Genomic DNA, 26,293 nt, shown 5'->3' with positions numbered 1-26,293 from the left:
TTTAGCACGACGAGCGTGCTTCTTTAAATTCAAATAACATCTATAAATGTTTTGCTTTTTAATATATATTTGTAATATATAATATATATTTGTATATAGATCAATAAACGTATCACTCCAAAGGTTGGAGTTTTTTTTTATATATAAATATATTTGCGCTTGTAACAGATTCTACGATTATTCTCGCAGTGTTATTCGTCTTACAATTGGCGATAGGGCACCAGATGACACCAAAGGGAAAAAGGACGGATGTCGGTAATCAGTCAGTAAATGATGTATCGAAGGTACACTAGATAAAAACGATGCCAGCCAAAAAATACAGATTTTATTCATCCACCTATAACGCATACACAATAAAGTCGATTAAATCCATTTTTCAACTTTAAGATATATATATGTATATATTTAATGAGATATACATATATAAAATACACAGAGCGTAAGACGTTTGACTTTATGACTTGGATTATTTCTACTACTCACGCAATTATCGAAAAATGTCTTGAACAAGAGAAATACTCTGCGCCATAAAGCTTAGAGGTGTCCAGTTCTGTATATAACATATACGTATAAGATGTATGTATATATATTTATAGATCATCGCTTTGCGTATTAATTCTTGACGGCGGATTCCTTAGATAATTTGGAGAAACGAAAATGTACGAAATAAATGTCAGAGCTACAATATTTTTGTCGAGTAAGAAGCGACCAAAATTATTATAAATCAAACTTTAGCCACTGTAATCACTTCACTTTATAATCGTTTGTCATTTATTAAAAATTTCAGAAACCGTCGACATTTTTTTCGTATTAAAATCTTCGTTTCAAAAACTTGTCCAAGAAATCTGTCGTATAATAATAACACACTCAGCGACCAGAGATATCCTTCCTATACACACATATACATATACATATACGCATATTTTATTTATATATATATATGCATTTATATTTATATAATTTAATGTAATGTTCACAAACTCTCTGTCCGCTAAGACTTCTAAGGTACATCATCTACACATGCGGATTCTGTAGCATCCGTATTTCGCGTTCTCGTGTTCGTCATAGACGTCCTCGCGCGTTTCTTTTCGTCGCTCGCTTTAAGTTGAAAATGAACGAACAAATTAAGATATTAAGTTTTTAAGCACACATGGATATATTTAAGCCCTAAGCATCGACAACGGATCATCCGGATGATATTCAGAGGGGAAAATCCGCGAGGTGACATCTCTCTATTCATTCGTTCAAGTTTGGATTACAGTGTGATCAAGTGATCGAAAATAAAGGGGAAGGAAAGAATATTGCCGTTACAATATTATTACGATGCCGTTAAAAAGTGTACATCTTACGAATAATCGCTCCTTCGAGATCACAAGTCTGGATTCGCGAGGACGGCAATAATCGACACGAAACTTTTGTTCCCGGTATACTTCTTCGCAGGCGTCGTCGATTCGATAACGTCCCGTTAAAGTTAATGCCTCGAATTTTACCGCTCCATCAAAAGAGTAATTTATTTCGCTATTGAGTAATACATAGTAAACTTCCTTCTTTTTGTTCCCCCAAATCGTTTAGTTTCGATCATCGACTTGAGAACTCTTCGGAAAGCTGTTAACGCGGACACAATTTTAATAAAATGATATTCTCTTGCCTGAACTTTGTAATAATAATAATGATGATAATAATAATAACAGCAATAATAATAATAAATAATAAATAAAAATTAATAAATAATAATTAATAAATAAAATAATAAATATATAATAATTTAAGTCGTTACGTGTGTAAATTAATTTATTTCTGATTTTTTTCTACTTATTGTTAATATCTGATTAAATATGATTAAATATTAATTTAGAATAAAGAAAAATCGTAAAGGATGAGACGAGATTAAAATAGTGCGTAATCTTATCAAATTTTGCAAAAGAAATTCACATCTCGCATTTTTTACTAGAATTTTTCAGAAAGATATAAACAAAACTATTCCTTTGACTAGATCACTGAGTGCTAATGAGTTAATTTTTTTTCTCGGTTGCGGATTAAAAAAAAAAAAAAAAAAGATTATACATAGAAATCTACATTCTTAATGATGTAAATTTTTGCTATAAACAACATGATATGTAATTATAGTTGACATCGTAATTAGACAAATGTGATTCCAGTGAAGAGTGAATCTACTTATTATTTATCTCAATACGAATAGGTGATTTAGCGTGTTTAAAATAACGAACGATGATGGAGATTGGCACGGGTGATGCGGCCGTCGCGCAACTGAATCGGAATATACATATTTGTTTCTTCAGTCGCGCGGCATGAAATCAAGAAAGCGGAAAGGGGAGCGCTCGCGTAAACATCTTTCGATCGGAATATTCCCATTTTCGTCGCCTAAATCGGCGATAATCGCGTTGGACCGTCGTGAGTGTCGTTAGATCGCGCTTAATCGCTCCTCGTGGGCCTTTTTGACAATCGCTAATTTCGAGTGAGGATCCGCCGCTGATAATCCCGTGTATGGTGGTTCCCTGGTACCGTGCAGCATCAACGTCCATTCCTTCAGCCATCCGTGTTGGGGCTTCTGCGTGTTGAAACTCACCTGGAAGATTCCAATGTTTAGCCTTCGCTTTCACGCAAATTACATGCGTCTGCGAAGTTTACCTCTAGCAGCCAAGTTCCCTGAGGATACTCGCCCCACGTGTGCGTCGTCATGAACGGCCACTTTGTAAACCCGTCCCTGTAATCGTCATCGTTCACTCTGCGACTCAGGATCATAGATCTGAAAGAGAGAGAGTATTACAGATATTTTTTTATTTATTTACAATCGTCGGTCTGATCGAGTTTAAAAAAAAAGAATTTATTATTATTAATATTAGAGAAAAAAGGCCAGAAGATTAAAAGATTATTGCGTACCTCGTACCCATCGGAGATGTAAGAAATAGCTCGAGATCACCGCGCCGAGTTGCATTTACGGTAATGACGGCTTGTACGTGTTCCAAATAATTGACAGCATACTCCGTGCCAGCACATGCATCGGTCTTAATCTTCACGAGGATGGATCGATCGCTCGTGACTTGCCTAGAAAATCAAATAGCTCGAGGAAATTGGATAGAGGATTCGAATTCAGATTTTTCTTAGGAAAAAGAATCGATTCTCTAGATTATCTAAAAAAATCTATCTTGTATACAGAAAAATACTAATTGAGAAATGAGTTGCTCTCATACAACTGTAAAATTGTAATAAAAAATTATTAAAATTATAATGTCGCAAATTGTGATAGATTCTCAATCTCATTAATCATCGATTTGAGATGACTACTCACTGCGTATCGATCATAGAGCCAGCTTCGCAGTGATATCTCGGTGGTACCGTCTTCCACTTTTTAGCCAAAGCCACCATAGCACCCGCATCCAAAACACCATATCCAAAGAGATGATTAAATTCGAGCCCAACACCGTTCATGGTCCAATGAAATCTGTCCTTCGCATCAAATAGAGAATTCCTTTTCGAAGTTAGGACGGTCAGATGTTGAATATCTCTCCAAGTCAGCTGTGAGCTAGAAATGAAAGTTTTTATAACTGACGCATGGAATTATAATGGAAGAATTTTTTTTACTGATCCAAATCTCTCTATTAATTTAATATCAATGTAATGATTAAATTTGCATGCATTTTAAAGTTTTCACATGTTTCTGACATTAAAACGAATCTAAAATACACTTACTTGGCTTCGAGAGCAAGCGCGAACACCCCCGCGGCTTCCGGTGCCGCGGCGGACGTTCCGCTATGAGTCGTCGTGCACTTTCCATACAGATCTGTAGTAGCCTATGGGAAGAATAATTAAAACAAAAATAATTAAAAAACTTTATTCATCTTATTTTTGTAAAGATAATTTTACGCAGAAGAGAGAAACATCGTTAAATAAAATGTTTCTGTGTCGTAATTTTCCTTAAGTTTATTTAACACATTAAATGCCACGTGTTTTTTTCTCGAATAAAATCCAAGAAAAAACTGTAACTAATCCTCTCCCTGATCCAAAATGGCAACTTACCACTCCTGTGTTAGGATCCTTGGCACCGTTGCTAAAGGTAGAAGCTAAGGTACTAGAACAGCTTTCATCGTAGTGGGCATTCTGACCGTCGTTAATGGCACTGTTGATGCTGATGGTCCACATACTGGCAGCGTATCCGTCGCAGTTGCAATCATCCTCCTCTCCACCGTCCCCAGAAGCCCAGACATAAATGTTACCCAGACCATTTCTGCCCTGATAAAAATATACACAAGCGATATAAAGCAATCATCTCACTCGATAAAATCCTTTTCAGTCATCTAACAGTAAAAAATAACGATAAAAGTTTTTTGAATTCCAATATCATATTTTCAATGGTCACATTTATTTATTTTTCTGCAAATAAAGTTAAAAATATTTGTCGCAAAATGTTTTTTTATTCCGTTTCAATATATTTTTCTTTCTTTTTTCACTTTTTAAAATAACGAAGTTTTTCTCGTTGATTCAATAATTACGCTGCTAAAAGGGATGCCAATTATATTAGAAATTCCATCAGCTTTAAAAATGCAAATATGCCTTTCGTGCACGAGTAATTAAAAAATACCTCATTAACGCCGCGTACAATGGCCCTCATGGTCGCGTTTCGCGGTCCGTCCACCGTCTTCCCGTCGTCCGTGGGTCCCCAGGAGGCGCTATAGATATCTATGAGATCGGGTTCGTGGCCCATACTATTCGCCTCGATCAGATCGGTCATGTAGGGTTGATCCAGCATCCGGATCCCGGCGATCTTGGAATCGTACGCCACCCCGACGCCGCAAACTCCGTTATCGCGTGCAGCCGCGACCTCCCCGGCGCATCTCGTACCGTGGCTTTGATAAAAGTACGTCGCGAAAAAAATTATTTTTAGCCACACTCTCGCCATCATTACGTAATTGATGATACGATTTCACGCGCAAAATGTGGGACGTGCTTTTGTTTTACTTTTCAACAAACAAACGCTTTTGTTTGTACTTTACGTTAAGAGCAATTGTTCCACTTTCACTCACCCGACTCATCGTTTATCTATCTCACATTTTAATTTAATTAACTTTTCTCGATATCCAATTTTTTTATCATGTATTTTTAAACAAATAATCTCGTTTAATTGAATTTTAATGTCTCTCTCTCTCGTTCGATTTTCCTTATTATTTACTTTCGAATAAGTAATTTTGTCTAATTTAATTAACTTTTCTCTGCGTTCAATTATTTAAATTTCCTTTAAATAAACACTTGTTCCGTTTCTACTTTATATTCGTTTGACTTTTATTCATCGACTCAATTATCCACCTCGTTTGATTAATACTTTTGATTCGATTTTTATACGCTTTTACCTGTTAAACCAATCGTCGGTGTATCTCGGATACGGATAAGGATCGTTACTGCTGAAGTCATAAGAAGCTTTAGCATTCTGAAACCGAACGGAAGCATCATTATTAATAATTCATAAGCTAATTCGTAATTAAATAATTGCTTATTTAGAGTTCGCAAAATTAAGTAGTTTCACCGTTTAAATTAAAATTCAACCCAACCACAGAATTCATTCTACTAATATGAATTATGAAAATTACAATGGAAAATTACTTTGATAGTAAACTTTGTGTAAAATATTTGTTACATAAACGTCAAAAAAAAGGCGAATAACTAAAAGTTTTTGTTCTCTTTTTCGAGTACCATAAGGCCTAATCTACAATGTGCTCTTTGTTTCCTGTTTCTTAGAAATTAATCCAATCCTGTTCGATTATTCTTCTTAAAATCAACTACAATTGGTTAATTTCTAAAGAAACAAGAAGCAAAGAGCACATTGTAGATTAGACTTAAATAATTATTAATTTCTGTTCGCTCGGCCCACGGGTCACCTATTATTCTCTGATTTTGAATTCCCGACATGTTTGCATGTAAACTGCATCGAGAATGGCATTTGTGCGAAACTACGAAAGGAATGTTTAAAATTCTCTCTCTCTCTCTCTCTCTCTCTTTCTCTCTCTCTCTATCTATCTATCTTTCTCTCTCTAGGTAGCGTGACGTAAAGTTATTAATATTGAATTAATTACATTTACAAATTTATACAGAAAAAATACAACTGATAACATACATATTAGTTCTGTATTCATATATGCAGTTTCATGTAATTTTTTTCCGTCATCACTATAATAGATATTAAATTAACGCATATGCAATTAGTTAAATCGATGCAAAATATTTATCGTCTTTGTTAAATAAAATTGAAAATAAAATTACGATATTATAGTCAAATTTTTTATCAATCAGAATGATCATTGTTAGTTTAAATATAATTTTTTTTTAAATCTTGATCTCTTGGCTTTATTTAAAATAACAATTTTTATACAGATTTAATATCAAAACGATTAAGAAGACTTACATAATTATACTTGAGATCCGGATGCATATAATCCACACCTGCAATAAAACATATTGTGGTTAGTACGTATGTATCAAGGATTTATGTCAGCGGTGACAAGAGGAGATCCTTATGTGCTGTCATGTGCACCGTGTGTAATGGGAAACACAAAAGCTCGTTGAAAAAAGAAAAAAACTGGCAATTTCAAAGGAAACTGTCAATTTCGTTCTTTCGTTAAGGAAAAGTCGGAATCATTAAAAAAACTCGGTTACGACGGTCTTATTGTACTTCTCGTTGGGCTGCAGTTACGCGCAGACGAGTCAGATGAAAATACATCTCGTTTCTCGGTGAAATGAGAGAGGGTTGCGTAACTCGTCCCTCAGCGATATCGATTCAAACCGCCGCTGGTTCGCAAAACTTGCATTCAAGCGTGTGTAATTTAACTCTGTTTTGACTTCGGAATAACTCCGGTCGCGAGAGATCTCGTTTATTCGACGAAAATAAAACAGGAAAAAAAACGAAAAAAATTTCTTTTTACGTACCATCGTCCATGATAGCCGTCGTCACATTTTTTCCCGTAACACCCTGAGCCCACGCAGCCTCGACGTTCAGATCCAGCTTTGGTTTACCGCCGTTCTGCCCGACATTTTTCAAATACCACTGGTACTTGAAAAAGGGATCTGTCGGGTCTTTGCTTCCAGGATTCATCGGATTTTTAATTTCGTGCAAAGGTACAAGGTTGTCCACACTCAAGGGTTTATAGCCCCTTTTTACTCTCTTGAAACCAGGCTCTTGTATCGCTGTGGCAACCTGAGTTATTATTATATTTTGACTCTTCCCTATCTCTCTGTTTTTCTCTCTTTTCAAGTCCGTATTTTAGATGAAAATATATAATTTGTCATAAAAATTCAAGGCATACATATAATCCTATTTATAATTCTATTTATAACTTTAATTAGACCGCATATCCTAAAATATGAGCGTATTCTGACATATTTGATACATGCATGTATTCTTCAAATATTTCTTATATTATATCATGTATAAAATTATAAATAAAATTGTTTCGAATTTTATCACAAATTATGAATCTATTTAGAACAGGCTTTAAGGTTTTAGAACAGGATACCAATGTTTTTAAATGCATTTTTAATACATTAAGAGATTAATAAGGATCTATGTAAAAAAAAAAAAAACAAAGTTTTGATTAAAAGCCAAACGCGGATGATAGTGCATTAGTTTCATAGAAAAATAATTTTTCTATTGAATTATATTAAATAAAATTGAGTAGTGTGCACAGGACGAATATTATTTAGTCCTTGTACAAGTTTAAATAAATGTCAATTTGATTTCTATATCTCTCTTTATCCTCTTGAAAAAGCGTGGGCGGCAAAACATCGAGGCAAAATCACTGAAATTAGGAATCGAGCTCGAGTCTTTTGCTTGTCAGGAGATTCTCGGTTCAGGTTCGCCGAAATTTCACCCTGATGTTTTTCTCGCCTACGCTTTTCAATAGGGTAAAGAAGAATGTATTAGAATCTTGAATCAAGATATATTTAGACTTGGTATAAGGACCAAGTAATATTCATGTCCTGTGCATATTAAATCAGTTTTATAGAGAGAAAATTGTTCTATTAAAAATAATTTTATATAAATATTTTATAATTTTATAAATATATTTTATTTTTCATTGAAAAAATATTTTCTATGAACTATTATCCGCTTAGTATTTAATAGCTGAGAAACTTTGAATTTACATTTCTAATATTTCGAATGTAAAAATAACGAATAAAAAAACAAATTTTAAGTGTATTCTTTTGCCTCATTAAAATTTTCAAATTTCATGTTTTTCAAAAAGACGAGGAATTGGAACAACTCTAATTTTCTAAATTAACATTTTGATAACTTTCCCTTTGTAATCCGTAATGGCAATCGTTGCATAGATCTAGCGAGAAAGATATCAACTTACCAGGGGATCGACCTTTAATTTTCGCGTGTGTGGCACGGATCGTTTGCTTCGTACATGAGGTAAAGCTCTATGTACGAAATGATATTCCGTCTGACTGCCCAAAACCTTGAACAGAGAACAGAGTTTGTGTTGTGAAACGGAAGAAAATTTTTCCCTTTTTGTTTTCGCGATATTGAAATTTTGAAATATTGATATTTTACTTCAATTCAAAAGAAAATAAAAATATTTTATTTCTCGAGATTTGATAGAGACGTAACAATAACTAGCACATTAATTCTCAAGGTAGAATAATAGAAGAATGATAACACACACACAGCACGCGCGAAATAAAACAATAGAATAAAATAAGCTTTACATCTTTATAAAGATAATAAGGAGAAAAGTAAACGAGAGAGAAAAGCAATATCTGAAAGCGCAATTTCTATCAATATATATATATATATATATATATATATATATATATATATATATATATATATATATAAACTAAAAACTCGATGAGCAATATATCTTTAACCCTCTGCCACCGGGTCACCATATGACCCATATCCCAAAACTGTTTTTAAAGCTTACACGATACAATCGAGACGGATATTTCATGTGTACGTTTTCACAAAATTAGGATAAACATAATTAATTTTTTTTTTTTTTTTTTTATTTTAAAAGTAAATGTCTCTTAAAAATATTTTTTCCCTTCAATTACCTACATTGTGTACAAGTAGCATTAAAAAAAAAGGATTTTATATATATATATGTATTTATATATAATATACGTTTTATATGTAATAACGATAAAATCCAATATAAAAAATTTATTCAGAAAAAAATTGTATTATAGAGGCCAAAATTTATCCAGGCATTGTACGCATGTTCATCACACAGTTCGAGCTTAATCTCAATTTTCCCGATACACCCACATTGGTAAATAAAGAATGTTATTGAGATAACATAATTAAATTTTCTAAACCGTTGCGAAAAATGAAGATTGTCTCGCATAAGATGTCATTTACGTGAATCCTCGTTGCGGCTTATCATCCCCTAACTATTTGTCACGAAATAATAAGAAAAAAACAGAGAAAGAAGAAAGGTCAATCCTGTGCATTTTTTTATCTTAAATAACTTTTCTCTATTTTTTCATTGGTCATTCTTTTTCTGTTACAAATATTGGAATACATATGTTTCTTGCTGTTTCTTTTCATTTGCAAAATTAACTATCATATTCGCGATATAATTGGCGAAACGAAAGGAAACAATCAATCCAATAATTTTTGTTAAACTGCAACAAGATCTCTTAATCTATCACATCAGTTGTTATCTTGTTATCCAAGATAAAATCAGTCACTGCCAATATATGGCAGAATTAATCGCGTCACAGTGGAAGCGATCGATCGCCGATAATTTAGCCTCATATCCTATGGTGGTTAATCGTACGAGACGGGCAGGAAACAGTTTTAATCGGAAGAAACTACGTCACTACCGATAAATAGTACTTATGAGATATCAATTTCCTACACTGGCAAAATTGCATCTTGGTTATCCAATTTATTGCGGTTAAATTATATAAAGTTACTGACTCTATATGTAAAAAAAATTAAATCAAAAAGATAAAAATTGTATTTTCAAGAAAGAAAAATGTAAAATATTATAAAAGATTAGCAATAAGTATCTAAGCAATATGTTCTAAACTTGCATAACTTTTAATGGCACTGTGTGTGTCAAAATCAATTAATTTGTTTCAATAACAATTCTCTATTAGACAGAAAAAATACAATAATTTTAAGAAATTAAATAAATAATTTTGTTATATTTTATAAATAACTCGCTTTCAGTAACTTTAATTATCTGTTATTTTTTGCAATTAAAATATTGGTTTTAAATTTAGTTTATCACTTTTAATAACCGCTATTGTAATATTGGATTTAGAAGTTACAAGATGGCAAAATTTATTTTATTTAAGCTCTTAAAAAAGATATATAATTTTAAGTTTTAAAATTAATTAAAAAAAATAAAAAAAAAAGCCTTTTAAAAATGTTATCCTACATTTTTGCGATACTTCGTGTAAAATTATTATCTTCTTGATTAAACCATCAATTTCACTATGTATACTTGTCTCGACTTCCTTGCGTGCTACGATTTTTAAGACCAATCTCATCATTTTCTCGAGTATTGATCTCAGTAGCCTTACGCCTCGTCTCGATACAGAGGACTAGACTATCTTAGGTTCAATCAAACTTGGCCAGTGATAGCTCGCGTCAACCATTGATTTATGATTAGTGTTTAAATTAGCACAATTAATAAATTATCCTTGTTAATTTTTTCAATCCATAATTATTTTTTAATCTATAATTTTATAAAAAATTTTAGTTAATCCTTTTTATCTTTTTTATTTATGTATACAATTTTTGCGCGATATATATAGGAACCTAAAAAATTTTTTTTAAATGTCTCAATCGCATAAAAAGACATGACAATCTCAATTAAAAAAATTTTCTATTCAATGACTTTTTTTTGTAAAAAAAGTAACTCGACAACTTTCTATAAACAATAGTCAGATAAATGTCTTTTAACTAATGCATACCATTCCTCTCAATCATTGACAAACTTTTCGTGTAACATAAATTCTTTTTCTATTATTCATAAACAGAGGTATTGCCTCGACGCAAGCGGAAAAAAGAACGCAACTTGCGCAAATGATTTAAATTCACCTTATGCGAAGCGAAACATTCGAGAGAAGAATATTTTGCGCTCTTTGTTTTCCTTAAACTTAATCGCGAATTAAATACTGTTTTCATATTCAGTGAAGTGTGTCAAGGCACAGACGTGGCACTAAATCTGACGCGTGTCGTATCATCAGAAATTAATTTTCAAAACATTTAATTCTTTAACGGCCAAACATGCATGCAAAATAATTGCAAGTGAAATTGCTAGTATTTAAAGATACATTGCACGGATTGCAACACGCATTAGCCGGATTTATTCATTTTATCGACGGGAAATATCATCATAACAGCACAAAAACACTTAAATGCTAATCTGCTGCAAATATCTGTAGAATTTTCGCTGAGTGTAAATATATTAATGAAAATGTACTTTTACAGTACACATATGTAAATAATACCAGTAATAAGTGATAATTTATCACTCTCTCTCTCTTCTCTTTCTGTAAATAATTATAAAAATTATAAAATTCAAGTCGGAAAAAACTATTTACTTATTTTGACATATATTTATTTATTTATTTTAATCTTTGATTTTTGAAAAATATACAGATATAAAAAGATGGTGAAGCAGCGCAATTATATGAATGGACATGAGGCGTCAATAAACATTGTAGTAACACATATGCTGGAAAAAAAAGTTAAAAACACAGAATAAATCTGTTAATTAAGCACGCAATAAAAACAGCAATCTTACAACTTGCAAACGTATGGTACAACAAAAATATTCTGCCCTTTACACCGTATTTATGTACATCGATAATCAATCAGATTTAAATAATAAAACATTGTTAATAAAATATTATTACCAAAACTGATAATAACATTATTATAATATTCATATAGATATCTGTCATTATGATATCTGCAAATCGAGTAGGTATGTAAAAGGAATATTTATCGAAGAACCTACTTCAAACAATAGCCTGTGTAATGAATATCTATTATTAACCGACATCACACGACAAAGTTCAAAGATATAATTAGAGTACAATCGCTGAATGAACAGCCTGAAATGGAAAAGGTTCACGTGTCAAACTGTCGTGACGTTAAAGACGAAAAAGAACTCAATAAAATGTTGCTGGTCACTGCAATCCGATCGTTACGCGTTCTTACATTCACCTGGACCTCCGCGTCTCGAATGTCGCGATTATTCGCGATTTCATTCGCGTGCGTGGCAGTTCGAGCTTATGTCGATAAAAATAATAAGACCTATTTCTTTTTCTTTAAAATAAAAATGATATAAAATGCAAATTATAATATATATTATTAAAATAATATACATATATATATATATATATATATATATATATATATATAATTAATATATAATACAAATATATAGTTGATAAAATAATACAATTTAGACGTGAAAAGAAAAAAGAAAATTGAATAACAGTGCAATTAAAAGGAATAAAACGTAACTTCATAATTAAGAAATAATAAAATCCGCATATTGCACTCATGTTTTTCGCTCTCCGACAGGCATCGGAGTCCGCGATTTTCGAGCGGGCTCGAATAAATAGTAGCCACTGTCGTCACTCACCGATCCTAGATTGACGAAGCCATTTCTCAGCGCTACACGATCGGCTACATGCCTCTCCGCTGGCTGCCGCATCCTTACCAGGAACGTATTGGTAAAGACCTCGGCGGTGGTCGAGCCGGCGAGGAGGAAGAGCGCGATCACCGCGAGTGGTAGCATCGTGACGAGAGGCGGCCGGCGAAATACGTCCAGGTCGTACTTCGCATTCGCGGATTCGGGGATACTGGACTACACTCCAGGTACTCGGTTACTCGAGGGTACGCGACGGTACTACGATCTTCGTGGTGGCGGTGGCGGTGGTGGCGGCGTCGGCGTCGGCGTCGACGGTCGCGGAGGTGGCAGTTGGCTCACGGATAGCGCGGACGACGTGGATCGACAAAAAGGGTAGATTTTTATTCTCGAACAGACTATAAATTCTCCCTCTCTTCTTTTTTTTTTTTTTTTTTGTTTTGCGACGATGATCACTGATGGTGGAATACGTAAATCCGCGACGCTACAACACGGTATATTCGTCCAGGGGAAAAAACACGTGACACCATGGACGTATGACAGGAGACACTGAATCCATACCGTTCGCGATGAAAAGAGAGAGTTTAGATACAGCAAGTATCACACGTAAAAAATAGAAAAAACAGAACGTGTGTAATGCGTGGACGCACGCGAAACTAAACTTTTTTTTTTTTTTTTTTTTTTTTTTTTTTTTTTTTGAGAAAGAAATCTCTACGAACACACAAAGGAAAAAGCTTTCTTTTTTCGTATTTTTTTTTCGCAGATAAGAATATTATTGTCACGTGTATTCAAGTAAAGATCGAGAGAATATAACTGTCAAAAAAAATAGCGTGCAGAAAGAGATTCGAAGTGCGTACCCGTGTCGCGTAGAACAACGAAGCGGGCAGGTGAAAACCCTTTGCATGACGTCATCCGATATATTGATTAAAGTGACGTCGTGTGCGACAATTTGATAGTCGCGCGTGCGCGAATCTCAAGGATAATCGCCTAAGAGTATATCGGCCTGATAATTCAGTATTTTACGACAAAGCTGGGCATTATCCATTTGAATGATAATAAATAATAAATGACAGTTGTATAGATTTCTTTGCAATTTTTCACAAAAACGTGTCATTTTATTTAATAATATCTATAACTTAAAAAAATTAGCGTCTTGTGAAAAATTAAGTATACAATCTTTTTTTATGTGTGTCTTTTTTAATAATATATATTTATAATAATAATAAATAATAATTTTTAAACATAATTTCTTATATATATATAAATATTATAAAATTTTATTTTTTTTCTTATACATGTATATACATATTATAAAATTTTACCCTAACGATTGAAGAAAATTATATTACAAAAAAGGTTCTATTTTTTCCACATTGTTTTCTTAAATAAATGCATTTCTTCTCACGTGTATAAATATTACATCCTATGTTTTATTTAGTAAATATGTCCTGAAAAAATTTTAACAAAAATGACAAATTAGTTACAAGAGATTGTAATATTACAATACATATACATATACACATATATATATATATATATATATATATATATATATATATAATACATATATATGTCAATTGTTAAAGTTAATGATGTACAAAACACATATATCCGAAATAAGAAACTCTACTCTCAAAACAAGAGGAAAAGTAAAATGGATAAGGGAAAAAATATAAACCTTAATTATATCTATACACAAATGTATTAAAAATTTTTATAAAATGAATCTAATAATCGAGCCTCGCAAACATAAAAGAAAATGGAACATAAAAAGCTAAACGTTATTACCGACAATATGGCGCACATTTCCACACATACAATCTGTGTATTATCAGAGTGTATATACATATGTATGTGTATACATATACATATGTATATAAAAATGATTTTCGTGTTTTTTTGTTGAACTATGTATACACATACATATGTATATAGGATCAAAATTACATATATGAACAAAACATACATAGTTCAACAAAAAAAAAACACACAAGAAAGAAAAACCATTTTTCGTAGTCTTTTTAATGCTGATTTCGACTTTTAAATTGCTACATCACAATTTTTGAAAAATTTGTGCTTAAAGTTGTGAAAATGGACTACTTTAACTTGTTACAGCTACGGCGATATCTATGCGACGTTCGCAAAAGTTTTGTTGTAATCAAAGTTTATGTTAGAACTTTCAACCCTCAATAGAAATATGTTATGTCGGTTATTTGCGAAAATATACTTATTGTTAAATATGTATGGAGTCTCTATTACAGGAAAAGTCGCAAATTGGATCTATTCAGTATTTATCAAATAATTTTCATGTTTATTCAGACTTGAAAATTTTTTGAAATATTTACTGAATACAAATCTGATTTCATAATTAACAAATTTAAAATAGCGGAATTAATATGATAGATGATACAGCAAATTAAACATGTTCAAATTTTTGGAAAAATACATTTTCACATCAAATAAATCTCAATTTTGATATTTTAGATTCATTAAAAAAAATTAATGATTTAAAAAATGTTTAAATTTAAATAAACACAATTGAAAACCATTCAGCATTAAAAAGTCATAAAAAATAATTACTCTCTTTCTTTCCGTATTTTTTGTTGAATTATGTTATATATATATTTTTTTTTACTTCATAATGTAAGTATATAAGTGAGTTTTCTTTTGATACATCTATCCCAAGTGACACCATAAAATCGTATAACAAATTTCACAAAGTTCTAAAATAATTCGTTTATATCGCAATTTTAATATATCAGATTATATGTTTAAAGAATGATCCATTATTGGTTATACGTACAAGTTGACAAAATTATACATACAGTTAAAATAAAAAAACATTCAATCTTGTCAAATAATCAACATTCTAAAAAAATATTAGATGATTGAAGTGATAAAAAAAATTATTCTTTTTTTTCCTATTTTTAGATGCAAAATTCTTTGTTCTTATTCGTATCTGCATTTATAATGTAAATTATAATTTTATAATTTATGATTATTTTAAAGTATAATATAGAAAAAAATTTTTTAATAAAAATTATTAATGACGCTAAAAACCTCTCCCGCGATCGCGCAATCATATAGGAACAAAAAACGTTTTAAGAAACATGTATTATTATATCCTTGAAATTTTTCAAGATAGTAATATATCAGTATATATCAAATATATATGTATATCACTCAAATGTATATTTCTACAATTATTATAAATGATATTGTTGTGATTATATAAATATATTTGTGCAACTCTTTTTAAAATATTTTGTACAATATAACAATGATGGTTATGATGAATATGATAACAATGACGATCACAGAATGAGAATAGTTTTGTCGACCAAACGATATACAGGATTATACGTAGTTAAGAAAATCGTATATCACTTTAAAATAATGAGTAGGCCATAAAAGATAAAGGCACTTATTTTTCACCTATTAATGTTATTTGCAATCTTCAATTCAGCATACAGTTTTTTTTTCGCTTGGAGCTTCATTAAAGCCTGCAATCTCTTTCTTTCGATCTCTTCTGGAGTACATCGAGTCGGCTGTGAACCAGTTTTTGCTACTTCTTTATCGTTTTTCATATTACCAGTGGAATGATGCCTAACGAAACGATTACCATCTTCTTTTACTGTGCACCTGTTAACATCATCGGACCCATGCGTTCGATCCGCACCGCGCGTTAACGAAATTGTACTATTCTCGACTTTACAGTCATTTGTAACAATCGGATTTGTACTTACGGAGGTACGCATGACACTTGTTATTGTCGAGCTTTTGGTCGAGTTCAGATGTAGCATGGGTCTCGTCGGGTTTGCTTTATTCTTAACATTTATAATAGTGTTCTGATTTATGTATTGGTCAGATAAACTTTTGGTCTTAAAAAACTTTTTGTCCACTGGCAAGTTAGACGTATCACCCTTCGCTGTAGATTTAAAAGAGTTGGCTTCCAATTTTAATGGTGCACGAGTCAAACTTTCATAATTAGCTTCAGATTTCACAATATCATTTCTACATTCTGCTGGTAATAATTTTTCCTCCTCGATACAGGCTGCTAAACAATCGTCAAAAGAATCATCAAAAAAATCAAGTGATTTTGTAACTTTATTTTTCGATAATTTCTTATTGTCATATGGAGGTCTGATATTGGAATGTATCATATTGTTGTTGCTCAGATACGATTTATACAAGTTTTTATCTGTCTGTCCCGTAATATGTATACTAGAATCCGAATCCCTTCTCAACTTTGAATATGTCTTTAATGTGTTGTTATTATCTGTATTTCTGTGAAAAATATTTTTAGTTGAGAATTCTTGAAAACTTTCATTAAACGTAGACTGTATAGTATTTTTATCGGATGCATTATTCGTACAAGATGTTTGAGACAATTTTTCTTTCTTAACACTTGGCTCTAAATTTCCTTTGTCCACAATTGAATTTAATTTCTCCTCTATCTCTTGAGTACATCTAATCATATCATCATCTATCGAATCATCAAATAAATCATCATAATTTACTTCTTTCTTATTATTAACATCATCATGGTCATTGATTTTTCCAATAGAATTCTGCTCATTATCTTCATTTGCTGACCTCTCTTCTTTGTAGCTTGTATCTGCCAAAATCGGCTCTTCTTTCTCAACCTGATTATTCAAAGGATCCTGGTCGTTGTGTTTTATAACACTCATCTTTTTGGTTAATGCTTGCAGCTCAGCTGCAAATTGTCCAATGTTTTCTATATTTTCCATATTAATGGTCTTTCTTTTGAGTGGCTTGTACAACAAAGGTGAATCCGAGCTCCTTTTCTTATGCAATAATTTAGTTCCTTTAGGTGTTTCACAGACATCATGTCCTTTACTCCTACTTTCAGGAGTTTTCTTCAGAGAAGTCTGCCAATCCCACGCAACCTCATTACCACCCTCTTGCGTACATGGAGGTAGGATTGGACTTTGGTAATGATCAGATTCTAGTGATTCTTCGGCATTGTTGGGATTTTGTTTGCTTGTAACTGGTGTGCTATGATTGGAAATTGCACTTTTATCTTTTTGAGGAGAGTTGTCATTATCATCTACTTTCTCATTCATCGACACGTTTTCTGCAACTATATTAATAATTGTAATGAATTATATACATATATCTAATTATATGTATATTAACAATAGAAGAAGAGATGTAAAAATAATATAAAATATAAGAGATTAATATAATCGAAGGGGAAAATGATTAGAAAATTACCTTTTCTCGCATTCCAATGCGGTCTTTTATCACTTTGAAATCTTACACATCTCATCATCAATTTTTTTATAAGGCTGTTGTATAATTTTTAAATTCCACAACAATAAAATTCTTTGTGTAGATCATCAATCCTAACCTATACTGTAGCCGACACAAAGACTGACAAAAAAACTTGCTTTGAAAACGAGTTTAACAAATGTAGCTTGATAATAGTTAAATTCACTTGAATAAGTTTAATTAATATCGATTGTACGTGTTTAAGAAGCGGAAATGGGTTATTTCATTTCACCGTACTTGACATTACAAGCATTGCTATATAGGAAATTACGCACATGCGCAGTAGCGCAAACTCCAAAAAAATGGGTTGCGCAAAGTGCATTTGCTATTTTTGTCATATATACATTTTGTTACTATGAAAAATTGTTTGATCTCTTATAAAAAGAAAATAGGAAATATTAAATATATTAATATATATATATATATATATATATAATAATAATTTAATAATAATTATTATATATATAATAATTTAATAATAATGTAATAATATTATTTATTTTATATGTACATTATATATATATATATATAAAATATATAAAATATATTTATTTATATTTACATATACTCTATATATTTAATATGTAACATATTATATATATTATTAATATATAATATTTACTGTTGTGTATTATTATTGTATAAGTATTATAATAAAAAATAGTGACAATGATTAGTTCACAGTTATGTACGAAATTCTATCGAAAATATTTGTATATACCTCTATTATGATGTTCCTGTTTGTTAAATGTTTAACAATAATTATTTAGAAATCAGTAATTCGCTGTATAAAGTCCGAATTAAAAATATTATTCGAGAAAAATATATGTTAACTTATATAAAACTCATGATAACTTATCAAAAAACTTTTTTACGCTCACAATGGCCTATTCAAATCATCACGTTTCTGTTGTATCAATTTGTACCATCGCGCATGCGCGGAAATTCTAGAGATCTCAAGCTGTTATTACAATTGTCGATAAGCTTTTTGTTGGACGTATTGATTGGTTACTGTAGCAAGAAACTTTCGAAACTCTAGATATTCTCTATTCAATAGCCAATCAAATAATATTGATAAATAATGCTGACAAGCTCGTAGCTCGTAGAACAAATATTTATGGCACTTTCACAATAACAGAATGTATGAGAACAGTCAGCGCATAAATTCGTATCATCGCGATATGCGTGTTGCTGTTTAAATGTATTCAGTAAATAGAAATACATAGAGGTTATGTATCCGTGAGAGATTATCAGATTATAGTATTTAGAGTTTCACATTTTAAATCTTACGTGTACATTTATGTGCACATAAACGACGTAAATAATGGAGGTAACTTGTTTGAGTAAGTATGCGATAATACTGATGAATTTTTTCTACTTACGAGAATTACTTTTCCTTAATTCAACGTAATGTCCGTAGACTTTCAAGACGTACTATCGGAATTAGATAGTATCATAGAGAATGCTACTTTTCTCAGTATCGATGGTGAATTCACCGGCCTTAATTCAGGCCCAGATGCTAGTCCCTTTGACACACCGGCTGAATATTATGCCAAACTCCGAGCAGGATCGATGGATTTCTTATTGGTACAGTTTGGTTTATCCATTTTCACATATGACTCGCAAACTGACAAGTAAGATATTATCTATTAATAATATTACCAATTTAGTGAAACTGAGTTGATAAACACGAATATATAATCTAAAAAAACAATTATACATATAGGAATGAAATTGATAAAGAGATATTTTTTTCCTTTCAGATATTCTCAGCGTTCTTATAATTTTTATGTGTTTTCCAAACCGATGAATCGTCTCGCACCAGATTGCAGATTTATGTGTCAAACATCTTCAATAGCCTTTCTTGCAAATCAAGACTTTGATTTTAACAAACTTTTCAAGTATGGAATACCATATCTCAGGGCGAATGAAGAAGAGAGACTTACTAAACGTTTGGAAGAGAAACAAAAAATCAGAGAAGAGTACAGTCAAGATTTAATTCTAATATCAGACAATGACAAACCGCAAATAGAAGAGATATGGTAACTATTTTTTTTAATACGATTTAAAGAATATGTGATATTAAAATTGCGACTATTACGTATTTAACAAGTATTTAATAACATATAAATTTCAGTTCTAGAATAGAGAATTTTCTTGCCTCGGATGCAAAAGAAATAACGATAGACAAATGTAATGCTTTTATGAGAAGATTGGTATACCAAGAGGCCAGAATTAGGTGGCCTAACAAAGTGAGAGTTGAAAGTAAAGTTGAAAATACTTGGCTCTGTCTTTCTATACAGAAAGCAGGTACCAAAGAGGAAGAAGAACAAAAAGAAAATCAAAGACGCGAGAGGGAGAAATTGGAAATCAAACAAGCTGTAGGACTCAGCAATCTTTTGAAAAAAATCGTAGAATCTGTAAGCATATGTCCATATAGGATATGTTTAATTTAAATATGGATATGCGGAATTATTTTTTAAGCAATTAATGAAAAAATTGTCCATACAAAAATTATTTTATTTACAAGGTGATGTTATATGATAGTTTTGTGCAAAGCAACTTTTGTGTAAATAATTCTTTTCATATTTTAAGTTGCTTCTAAAATAATTCTACATATCTACTTAAGTCAGACACATTGCATATCTACAAAATTTGTTACTGTTGTCATGTTTTTTTTCCATTTTTTTATATACAACTTTTTTATATTTCTTAAAAAAAAGAGATGTTTGAGAAAGATATAAAAGACATATAACTATCCTTGTTATTTGTAATTTTGTTTAAATACGTTTCAATTTCTTTATTTCAGGGAAAGATAATAGTAGGTCATAACATGTTACTAGATCTGTGTCATATTGTACATCAATTTTTTACACCTTTACCAGATGATTATCTAGAATTCAAGACTTTGATTCATAATTTATTTCCTAGGTAAGAGATACATGTTTATTTCCATTTATATCGCTATTAAATCGGAAAGAGAGATGTGTTTTTTAACACTTTGAATATTATTTACTGGTTTTTAGTATCTAGAGATGTTTATGTATGTGTGTGAAATTTATTGGAAGAATTTTTTTTCTTTAAGTTTACTGGATACAAAAGTCATCTGCCAATCACAACAATTTAAAGAGCACATAATATCATCGAATTTGAACGTATTATTAGACATTGTGAGCAAGTCCCCGTTCTCTATTCCTGATGTGGAACCTGTAGAAGGATGTAGTTATTCACTATCAACGGAAAAATCACATGAAGCAGGATACGATGCGTACATTACTGGACTATGCTTTATTGCATTATCCAATTATCTTGGTCAGTAACTACATCACATACAAATTTTAATGAGTAATATTTTTTTATCAATATTGCTCATTTGTGAAAATAATCGTATCAAGTAGAAAGAATATATTTTTGTAAAGCAAAAAAGTATGTTTCTTGACTTTTCAATAAATATATGTTGGACTATTGTCTTTTTATAGGCACATTGCAGAAATTTGAAAATGCTACAGTATTAGCAAACTCTCCTTTGCTTAATCCTTTCCTCAATAAGTGAGTATTACATATCGGAAGCTCTGAGTAGTTTTTCATATTTTTATTCTTAAAAATATCATCAATTGTTTTATTGGTTTACTTATAATTTACTTATTTTCTCGGTTTCTTCTTTTTGCAGACTTCCAATTGCAAGGCTGAAAGACCTTCCATATGTGAATTTAGTAGGAAAAGATCGTAAATATATCTCATTAAAAAAATTGATATTAGAATATTATTATGTGCGTGTATATATATATAGACTTTCTTTATTATTCAAATCAAAAGTATTACTTAAATCAATAAAAAAATGAAAGAGAGTGGAAGGCAATTTATCAAATATTACTTATTAATAATATAATTCCTTTTTTTTTCTCGTAGCAAATCCTAGTAGAGATCACGTATTTCACATAACATTCCCTAAAGAATGGAAATATACGGATATAAGTCAACTTTTTAATCCATTTGGTGAGTATGGTATCGATACAAATAAAACTAGAATTGACACAGAGTACGTGTGTCCTCGATGTATGTATTTTTAGTTAACAATTTTTTTAACTATCTAACGACTTTTGTTTACAGGTGGTGGTTATGTGTCATGGTTATCGGATACATCCGCATACATAGGTTTAAACCGTCGTGATCAGGCTGGCGCTGTAATGCAGAGTTTAGCCAAGGGGACCGTCTGCAAAGTACAAAAATATTCAAACTATCAGGCTTCTTTGCAGACCAACGTTTCTCTCGAAGATCGTAAACGGAAACTGTCATCGCCTGAGTGAGTTATAACAATATATTGCATCATAGATTTTCATACAAAACTTTTGGCACACGACAAATTGAAATTACCGATTTCTTCCATGAATACGTCGGTGCAGTTTTATTGAACAAAATTAACATTTTTAAATGTGACTCTCTTTCTGCACTGCTTAGCCCGCGGTTGCAAATCGCAGTTAACTATTTTCTAATGTTTAGAAGTACCGATTTATACACTTTGAATCGTATAAAACCTCTGAGATAAATAAATGTGTACGTTTGCAAAATGTGCAATCTCGAAAATCGCACGCATTGGAACAAAAATGAATAGTCTCCGTCGGAATTTATTTTCTGCCGCGAGCTATCACGCTCAGTGCGAGATATATTAAACGCACGGATGAATAACGCGTTACAGCTCCGGTATGATCTTCTCAAGGCGAAAAAGAGAGAGAGAAAGGGATAAGACCCTAGGCGGCCTCTCCTAGGATTTCCTGTACACGAGAGATTTGCATAGGGCTGTAGACCTTGTTCTGAATTAATGCACGCGACGCTCGCTACAGGCCTATCTCCTCTTCTTGTTCTTCTCCTTTTCCCTTTCCCCTTCTGCTTCCCTTCATACTTCCTTCGTTTCTTCCTCCTCTTTTCCCCTGGTCCGGTTTACGCGAAGTACCGCCGTCCTGCGCGTAACTGATATCTTTTATGGAAATTACATTAAACGATGCGCAAGTCTAAGTCGTTTAAAATTTTTTTATTTATACTATTTGTTTAATTTATTTAATCAAATTTTCATTTATTCATTTTTCATTTATTTTACATATTAAGAGCTAAACATATATATATATATATATGAGCAATAAATAGCTAATCATGCATCTAAAGTAGCGTTTATGAGAGAAAACGGGGTGGCTGCAGTGATCAATATATGTACCTATAGGTACATGTTCCAATCAGCTGTCGTTAGTTGCGGTCTTCGTTTATTGAACACGGCACGTATATTTTTTGTAAGAGACTATACAGTCTTCGACCACATTGTAGTTACAACATTGCTCGGTCTCACCGGATAACATGATATTAATGAATCACCCATGTGCTCGTAATTACCGCGCTCGTAAATTCTCCTTGCTGTGTCGCATGTATTTTCATGTGATACGAATGTCGAATGATAAGAAGCTGAGAGCGGTCACCTGAGACAAATGATATTTCTAGGAACAGCAGAATAGTCACTTTAAAGACGCAAAATGTATATTACACTAACTTAAATCGATACATAAATTCATTGATATAAACCTATAAAATTAAACAATAATAAAATCATATAAAAAATTACCTTAATTTATAAGCTATATTACATATATGTATATCTTATTAAAATAACAAATTATAATTTTGTCTTTTTTTAATATTAGCATTAATAGAACAAAATTATTAAAGAATTATTAAAAGTGCAAAATTTTTTTAAACAAATATTTAAATTTTAATTAATTTTTCTTTCCAGAAAGGAAAGCTATTTGCAGTGCACATTATTCTTTAACTGCGCAGTTGAGGAGAATAAAATACATTTCAACTGGTGGCGAAATAAATTTAAATCTAACGAAGAGAATGGAAATCTTCGATATCGATGAAAGCACATAAACTCGGGAAAGAGAGAGGTTCCGATCGGTTGTGCATTATTGAACATTCTCGTACATTATTCTCGAGAGAAATTTACTCGGTGCGCGTGTATCCGAGTTCGCGGAACTATCACCGCGTGTCTCGCACTTTATGAATATGTAGCATTTCATTTGTGCATGCGTATACACGTGTATACTCGTTAAATATAGAACCAATTGGAATAAAAAAGTTAGTAGGGATAATCCCCGTGAATGAGACTCAAATTTGTCACGCGCGCGATTGTTGACATCAACAAATTGATTAAGCGTATATGAAATAAATATTATTATATATAATATTTATATTTATCGTGTGTGCACTAAAATGAAATTCATTCCCGTGATAAAAAAAATGTATCGTTTTATAGGAGCACAGGTGTGGAAGATAATGGAAAATCGACTAACGGAGCGGATGTACCTGAGGACGACGGATGGAAAATTGCTACTGGTAGGTGTTACATACTTTTTATTTTGTTTTATTTTTAAATTAATCAGTTCTTCGATTCATTTTATGTATAAAAGGCAAAAGGCGCAAGAAACGCAAGGATCAAGCGGCAGCAGGTGGGACAACCGAAAAAAAGGCTTTCGCGGAGAATAATTCTTGGAATTAGCACAGGAGGGGAATTTCGACTATATGATTAAGGAAAATGACATCAAATGTATACACAAACATTCAAGAATGTCGAGATGTGCTGAATATCAAAAAATATTTCGATTTTATTCACCAACAGCTTTTTATTTAAACAAATGTGTATACCATTGAAATATTTATAAATGACAAAGAAAGATATAAATAAATCATATATTTCTTTGGTAAAACGTATTGGACACCTTATCTACTGATATATACTACATATTACATTTTTTGTATATATTAGCTGAAAGAGAAAAACAATTAATGTAATTTATGATTTTTTAATAATTCCTGCTAAATTGCTTTCCATTCTTTTGTCTTATTTCATTCTTTATTTCATGATTTTTCCTTTTATAAAATTTAGCAATGACAAAAATCGTTATATTTGTAATAAATTTATATAATTTTTCATAAATATATGAATATTGATTATTCTTTAAGTTTCTATTTTTATTTACTTGACTATACAAAATGATCTCATTTATTCGGCAGAGCAACCTTGTAATGTTATACTTCCTACCTTATAACGGAATTCTAACCAGTAATTCTAACAATAAATGATGTATTGACAGTTTTTCAACTAGCACTTGTTGGCGTTCAACAATACACAAGTTTTGGCTGAGACGCTTCAGTAGATAAATAGAATCAATGTGGTGTGCGTCGTTTGGCCAAAGTCATAAGGTAATATCTTAGCAAAAGAAATGAGACAACGTGATACATTATTTACGTGCAAAACTAAAATATAAAATGAGCTGTTTTAGAATTTTTAAACTTTAAAGTCGTTAAGAAAACTTTATCCCTGCATAAGAGAGAAATCAAATCTATTCTTAAAATATTATTTCTTAAAAGCCCAAGTTCTTCAATTAATAAAAAATGTTTGTAATTAATAGTTTTTAATGATATAATGTTGTAAGAATTTTTAAATTAATAGTTTTGTGCGAATTATATTAAATGCATTATATAAATGATTCATATTTTATTAGAATATCAGATGACTTAGAATATAAATGAGTTTATATTATAGATTTAAGTTTATATCTTTCGGCTTGAATCTAATACGAATTGTAATATTAATATAAATTAATACGTCAGTCAATATATATTTCTCCAGGAATTTAGTATCCATTGTATGCAACACGCAGTAATATTTTTTGTCAAATATTTTTTATATATTTCTCTTATTTTCGCTAAAAAAAGTTGAATAATGCAGTTATGAGAAAATTAGTAACAATAGGTTTTTTTATATTGTAGAAAGATGAATAGATTGCTGGATTTTGAAGAACAGAATCAAGATGCATCCAATGACACCCCCTTGCGCGGATATCAACAGAGATTTCGCAGAACCGAGCTGCTGGATATTACAAAACCGGTGAGTCCAATAGTACCATCTTACTCGTAAATCCCTTCTCCAAGCTGGTGCGATGTGTTGGACTCCTTTGGGATTTCCAAGGGCATTGCGTTCATTACATATCAAGGCACATGCCGCATAGAAACCCCAAAGTTGCCTCAACAAATTAGTCTGCATCTCATATTTGGCTATCAATTTTTAAATCGGTATTAAATTTGGTCAGTATTTTGAATGTATTTAATTTTCCAACAAATTTTATAACACGTCATGACGTAAAAAAACAATGTGTTCTATAAATAATAGCGAAGTGTAAAAATAAAAAAGCCATTAAATTTTAAATAACATTTAAAAAGCGAGTCATACAATTAATTACCGTATTCGCTGATTACTATAGTGATCAATAATAATTAGGTTTATTCTTCAAGCTTTTTCGTTAAACAGTTCAAACCATATT

At 31.4% G+C, this 26,293-nt stretch overlaps 4 protein-coding genes across 7 annotated transcripts in view; 2 read left to right on the top strand and 2 right to left on the bottom strand.

Annotated features, from left to right (window-relative positions):
- Positions 1 to 294: 294 nt before the first annotated feature.
- Positions 295 to 13,557, bottom strand: Amon (prohormone processing protease amontillado). Its single transcript, XM_072893498.1, has 12 exons — positions 12,627 to 13,557; positions 8,364 to 8,468; positions 6,937 to 7,204; positions 6,416 to 6,453; positions 5,367 to 5,443; positions 4,601 to 4,865; positions 4,039 to 4,251; positions 3,712 to 3,812; positions 3,311 to 3,544; positions 2,902 to 3,066; positions 2,650 to 2,767; positions 295 to 2,587 (listed from the first exon to the last, which is right to left on the bottom strand). Exons 1-12 carry the CDS (start codon positions 12,780 to 12,782, stop codon positions 2,423 to 2,425), a joined length of 1,905 nt encoding a protein of 634 aa, XP_072749599.1. The 5' UTR covers positions 12,783 to 13,557; the 3' UTR covers positions 295 to 2,422.
- Positions 13,558 to 13,935: 378 nt separating this feature from the next.
- Positions 13,936 to 18,206, bottom strand: LOC140666375 (uncharacterized). 2 transcript variants are annotated; one of them, XM_072893499.1, is made up of 3 exons: positions 17,871 to 18,206; positions 16,068 to 17,736; positions 13,936 to 14,080 (listed from the first exon to the last, which is right to left on the bottom strand). In XM_072893499.1, the coding sequence occupies exons 1-3, from the start codon at positions 17,926 to 17,928 to the stop codon at positions 14,056 to 14,058; spliced, it is 1,752 nt and encodes a 583-aa protein (XP_072749600.1). In that variant the 5' UTR covers positions 17,929 to 18,206; the 3' UTR covers positions 13,936 to 14,055. The 2 variants fall into 2 exon arrangements, with proteins under 2 accessions (XP_072749600.1, XP_072749601.1); XM_072893500.1 differs by lacking the exon at positions 13,936 to 14,080 and having other exon boundaries at positions 16,100 to 16,274; positions 16,379 to 17,736.
- Positions 18,207 to 19,060: 854 nt separating this feature from the next.
- On the top strand, positions 19,061 to 24,506 carry LOC140666376 (poly(A)-specific ribonuclease PARN). Of its 2 annotated transcripts, none has more exons than XM_072893501.1 (12): positions 19,061 to 19,270; positions 19,348 to 19,561; positions 19,691 to 19,969; positions 20,065 to 20,347; positions 20,737 to 20,858; positions 21,013 to 21,239; positions 21,407 to 21,476; positions 21,598 to 21,653; positions 21,837 to 21,923; positions 22,038 to 22,230; positions 24,226 to 24,305; positions 24,353 to 24,506. In XM_072893501.1, exons 1-12 carry the CDS (start codon positions 19,252 to 19,254, stop codon positions 24,466 to 24,468), a joined length of 1,746 nt encoding a protein of 581 aa, XP_072749602.1. In that variant the 5' UTR covers positions 19,061 to 19,251; the 3' UTR covers positions 24,469 to 24,506. The 2 variants fall into 2 exon arrangements, with proteins under 2 accessions (XP_072749602.1, XP_072749603.1); XM_072893502.1 differs by having other exon boundaries at positions 19,062 to 19,270; positions 24,380 to 24,506.
- Positions 24,507 to 25,045: 539 nt separating this feature from the next.
- LOC140666377 (protein cortex) overlaps positions 25,046 to 26,293 on the top strand; it is a 39,071-nt gene continuing 37,823 nt past the window's right edge. Inside the window, exons 1-2 of one of the 2 annotated variants that reach the window (XM_072893505.1) lie at positions 25,046 to 25,172; positions 25,743 to 25,860. In XM_072893505.1, the coding sequence (XP_072749606.1) occupies positions 25,747 to 25,860 (114 nt within the window). In that variant the 5' untranslated portion in view covers positions 25,046 to 25,172; positions 25,743 to 25,746. The remainder of the gene's footprint in view (positions 25,173 to 25,742; positions 25,861 to 26,293) is intronic. The other variant, XM_072893504.1, reaches the window with a different exon arrangement.

Source organism: Anoplolepis gracilipes, chromosome 5 (assembly GCF_047496725.1).
Source record: "Anoplolepis gracilipes chromosome 5, ASM4749672v1, whole genome shotgun sequence".
In the NCBI taxonomy this organism is placed as follows: Eukaryota; Metazoa; Arthropoda; class Insecta; order Hymenoptera; family Formicidae; genus Anoplolepis; species Anoplolepis gracilipes.
The sequence above is the reverse complement of the archived record's forward strand: the minus strand, read 5'-3'. Positions and strand labels throughout refer to the sequence as shown.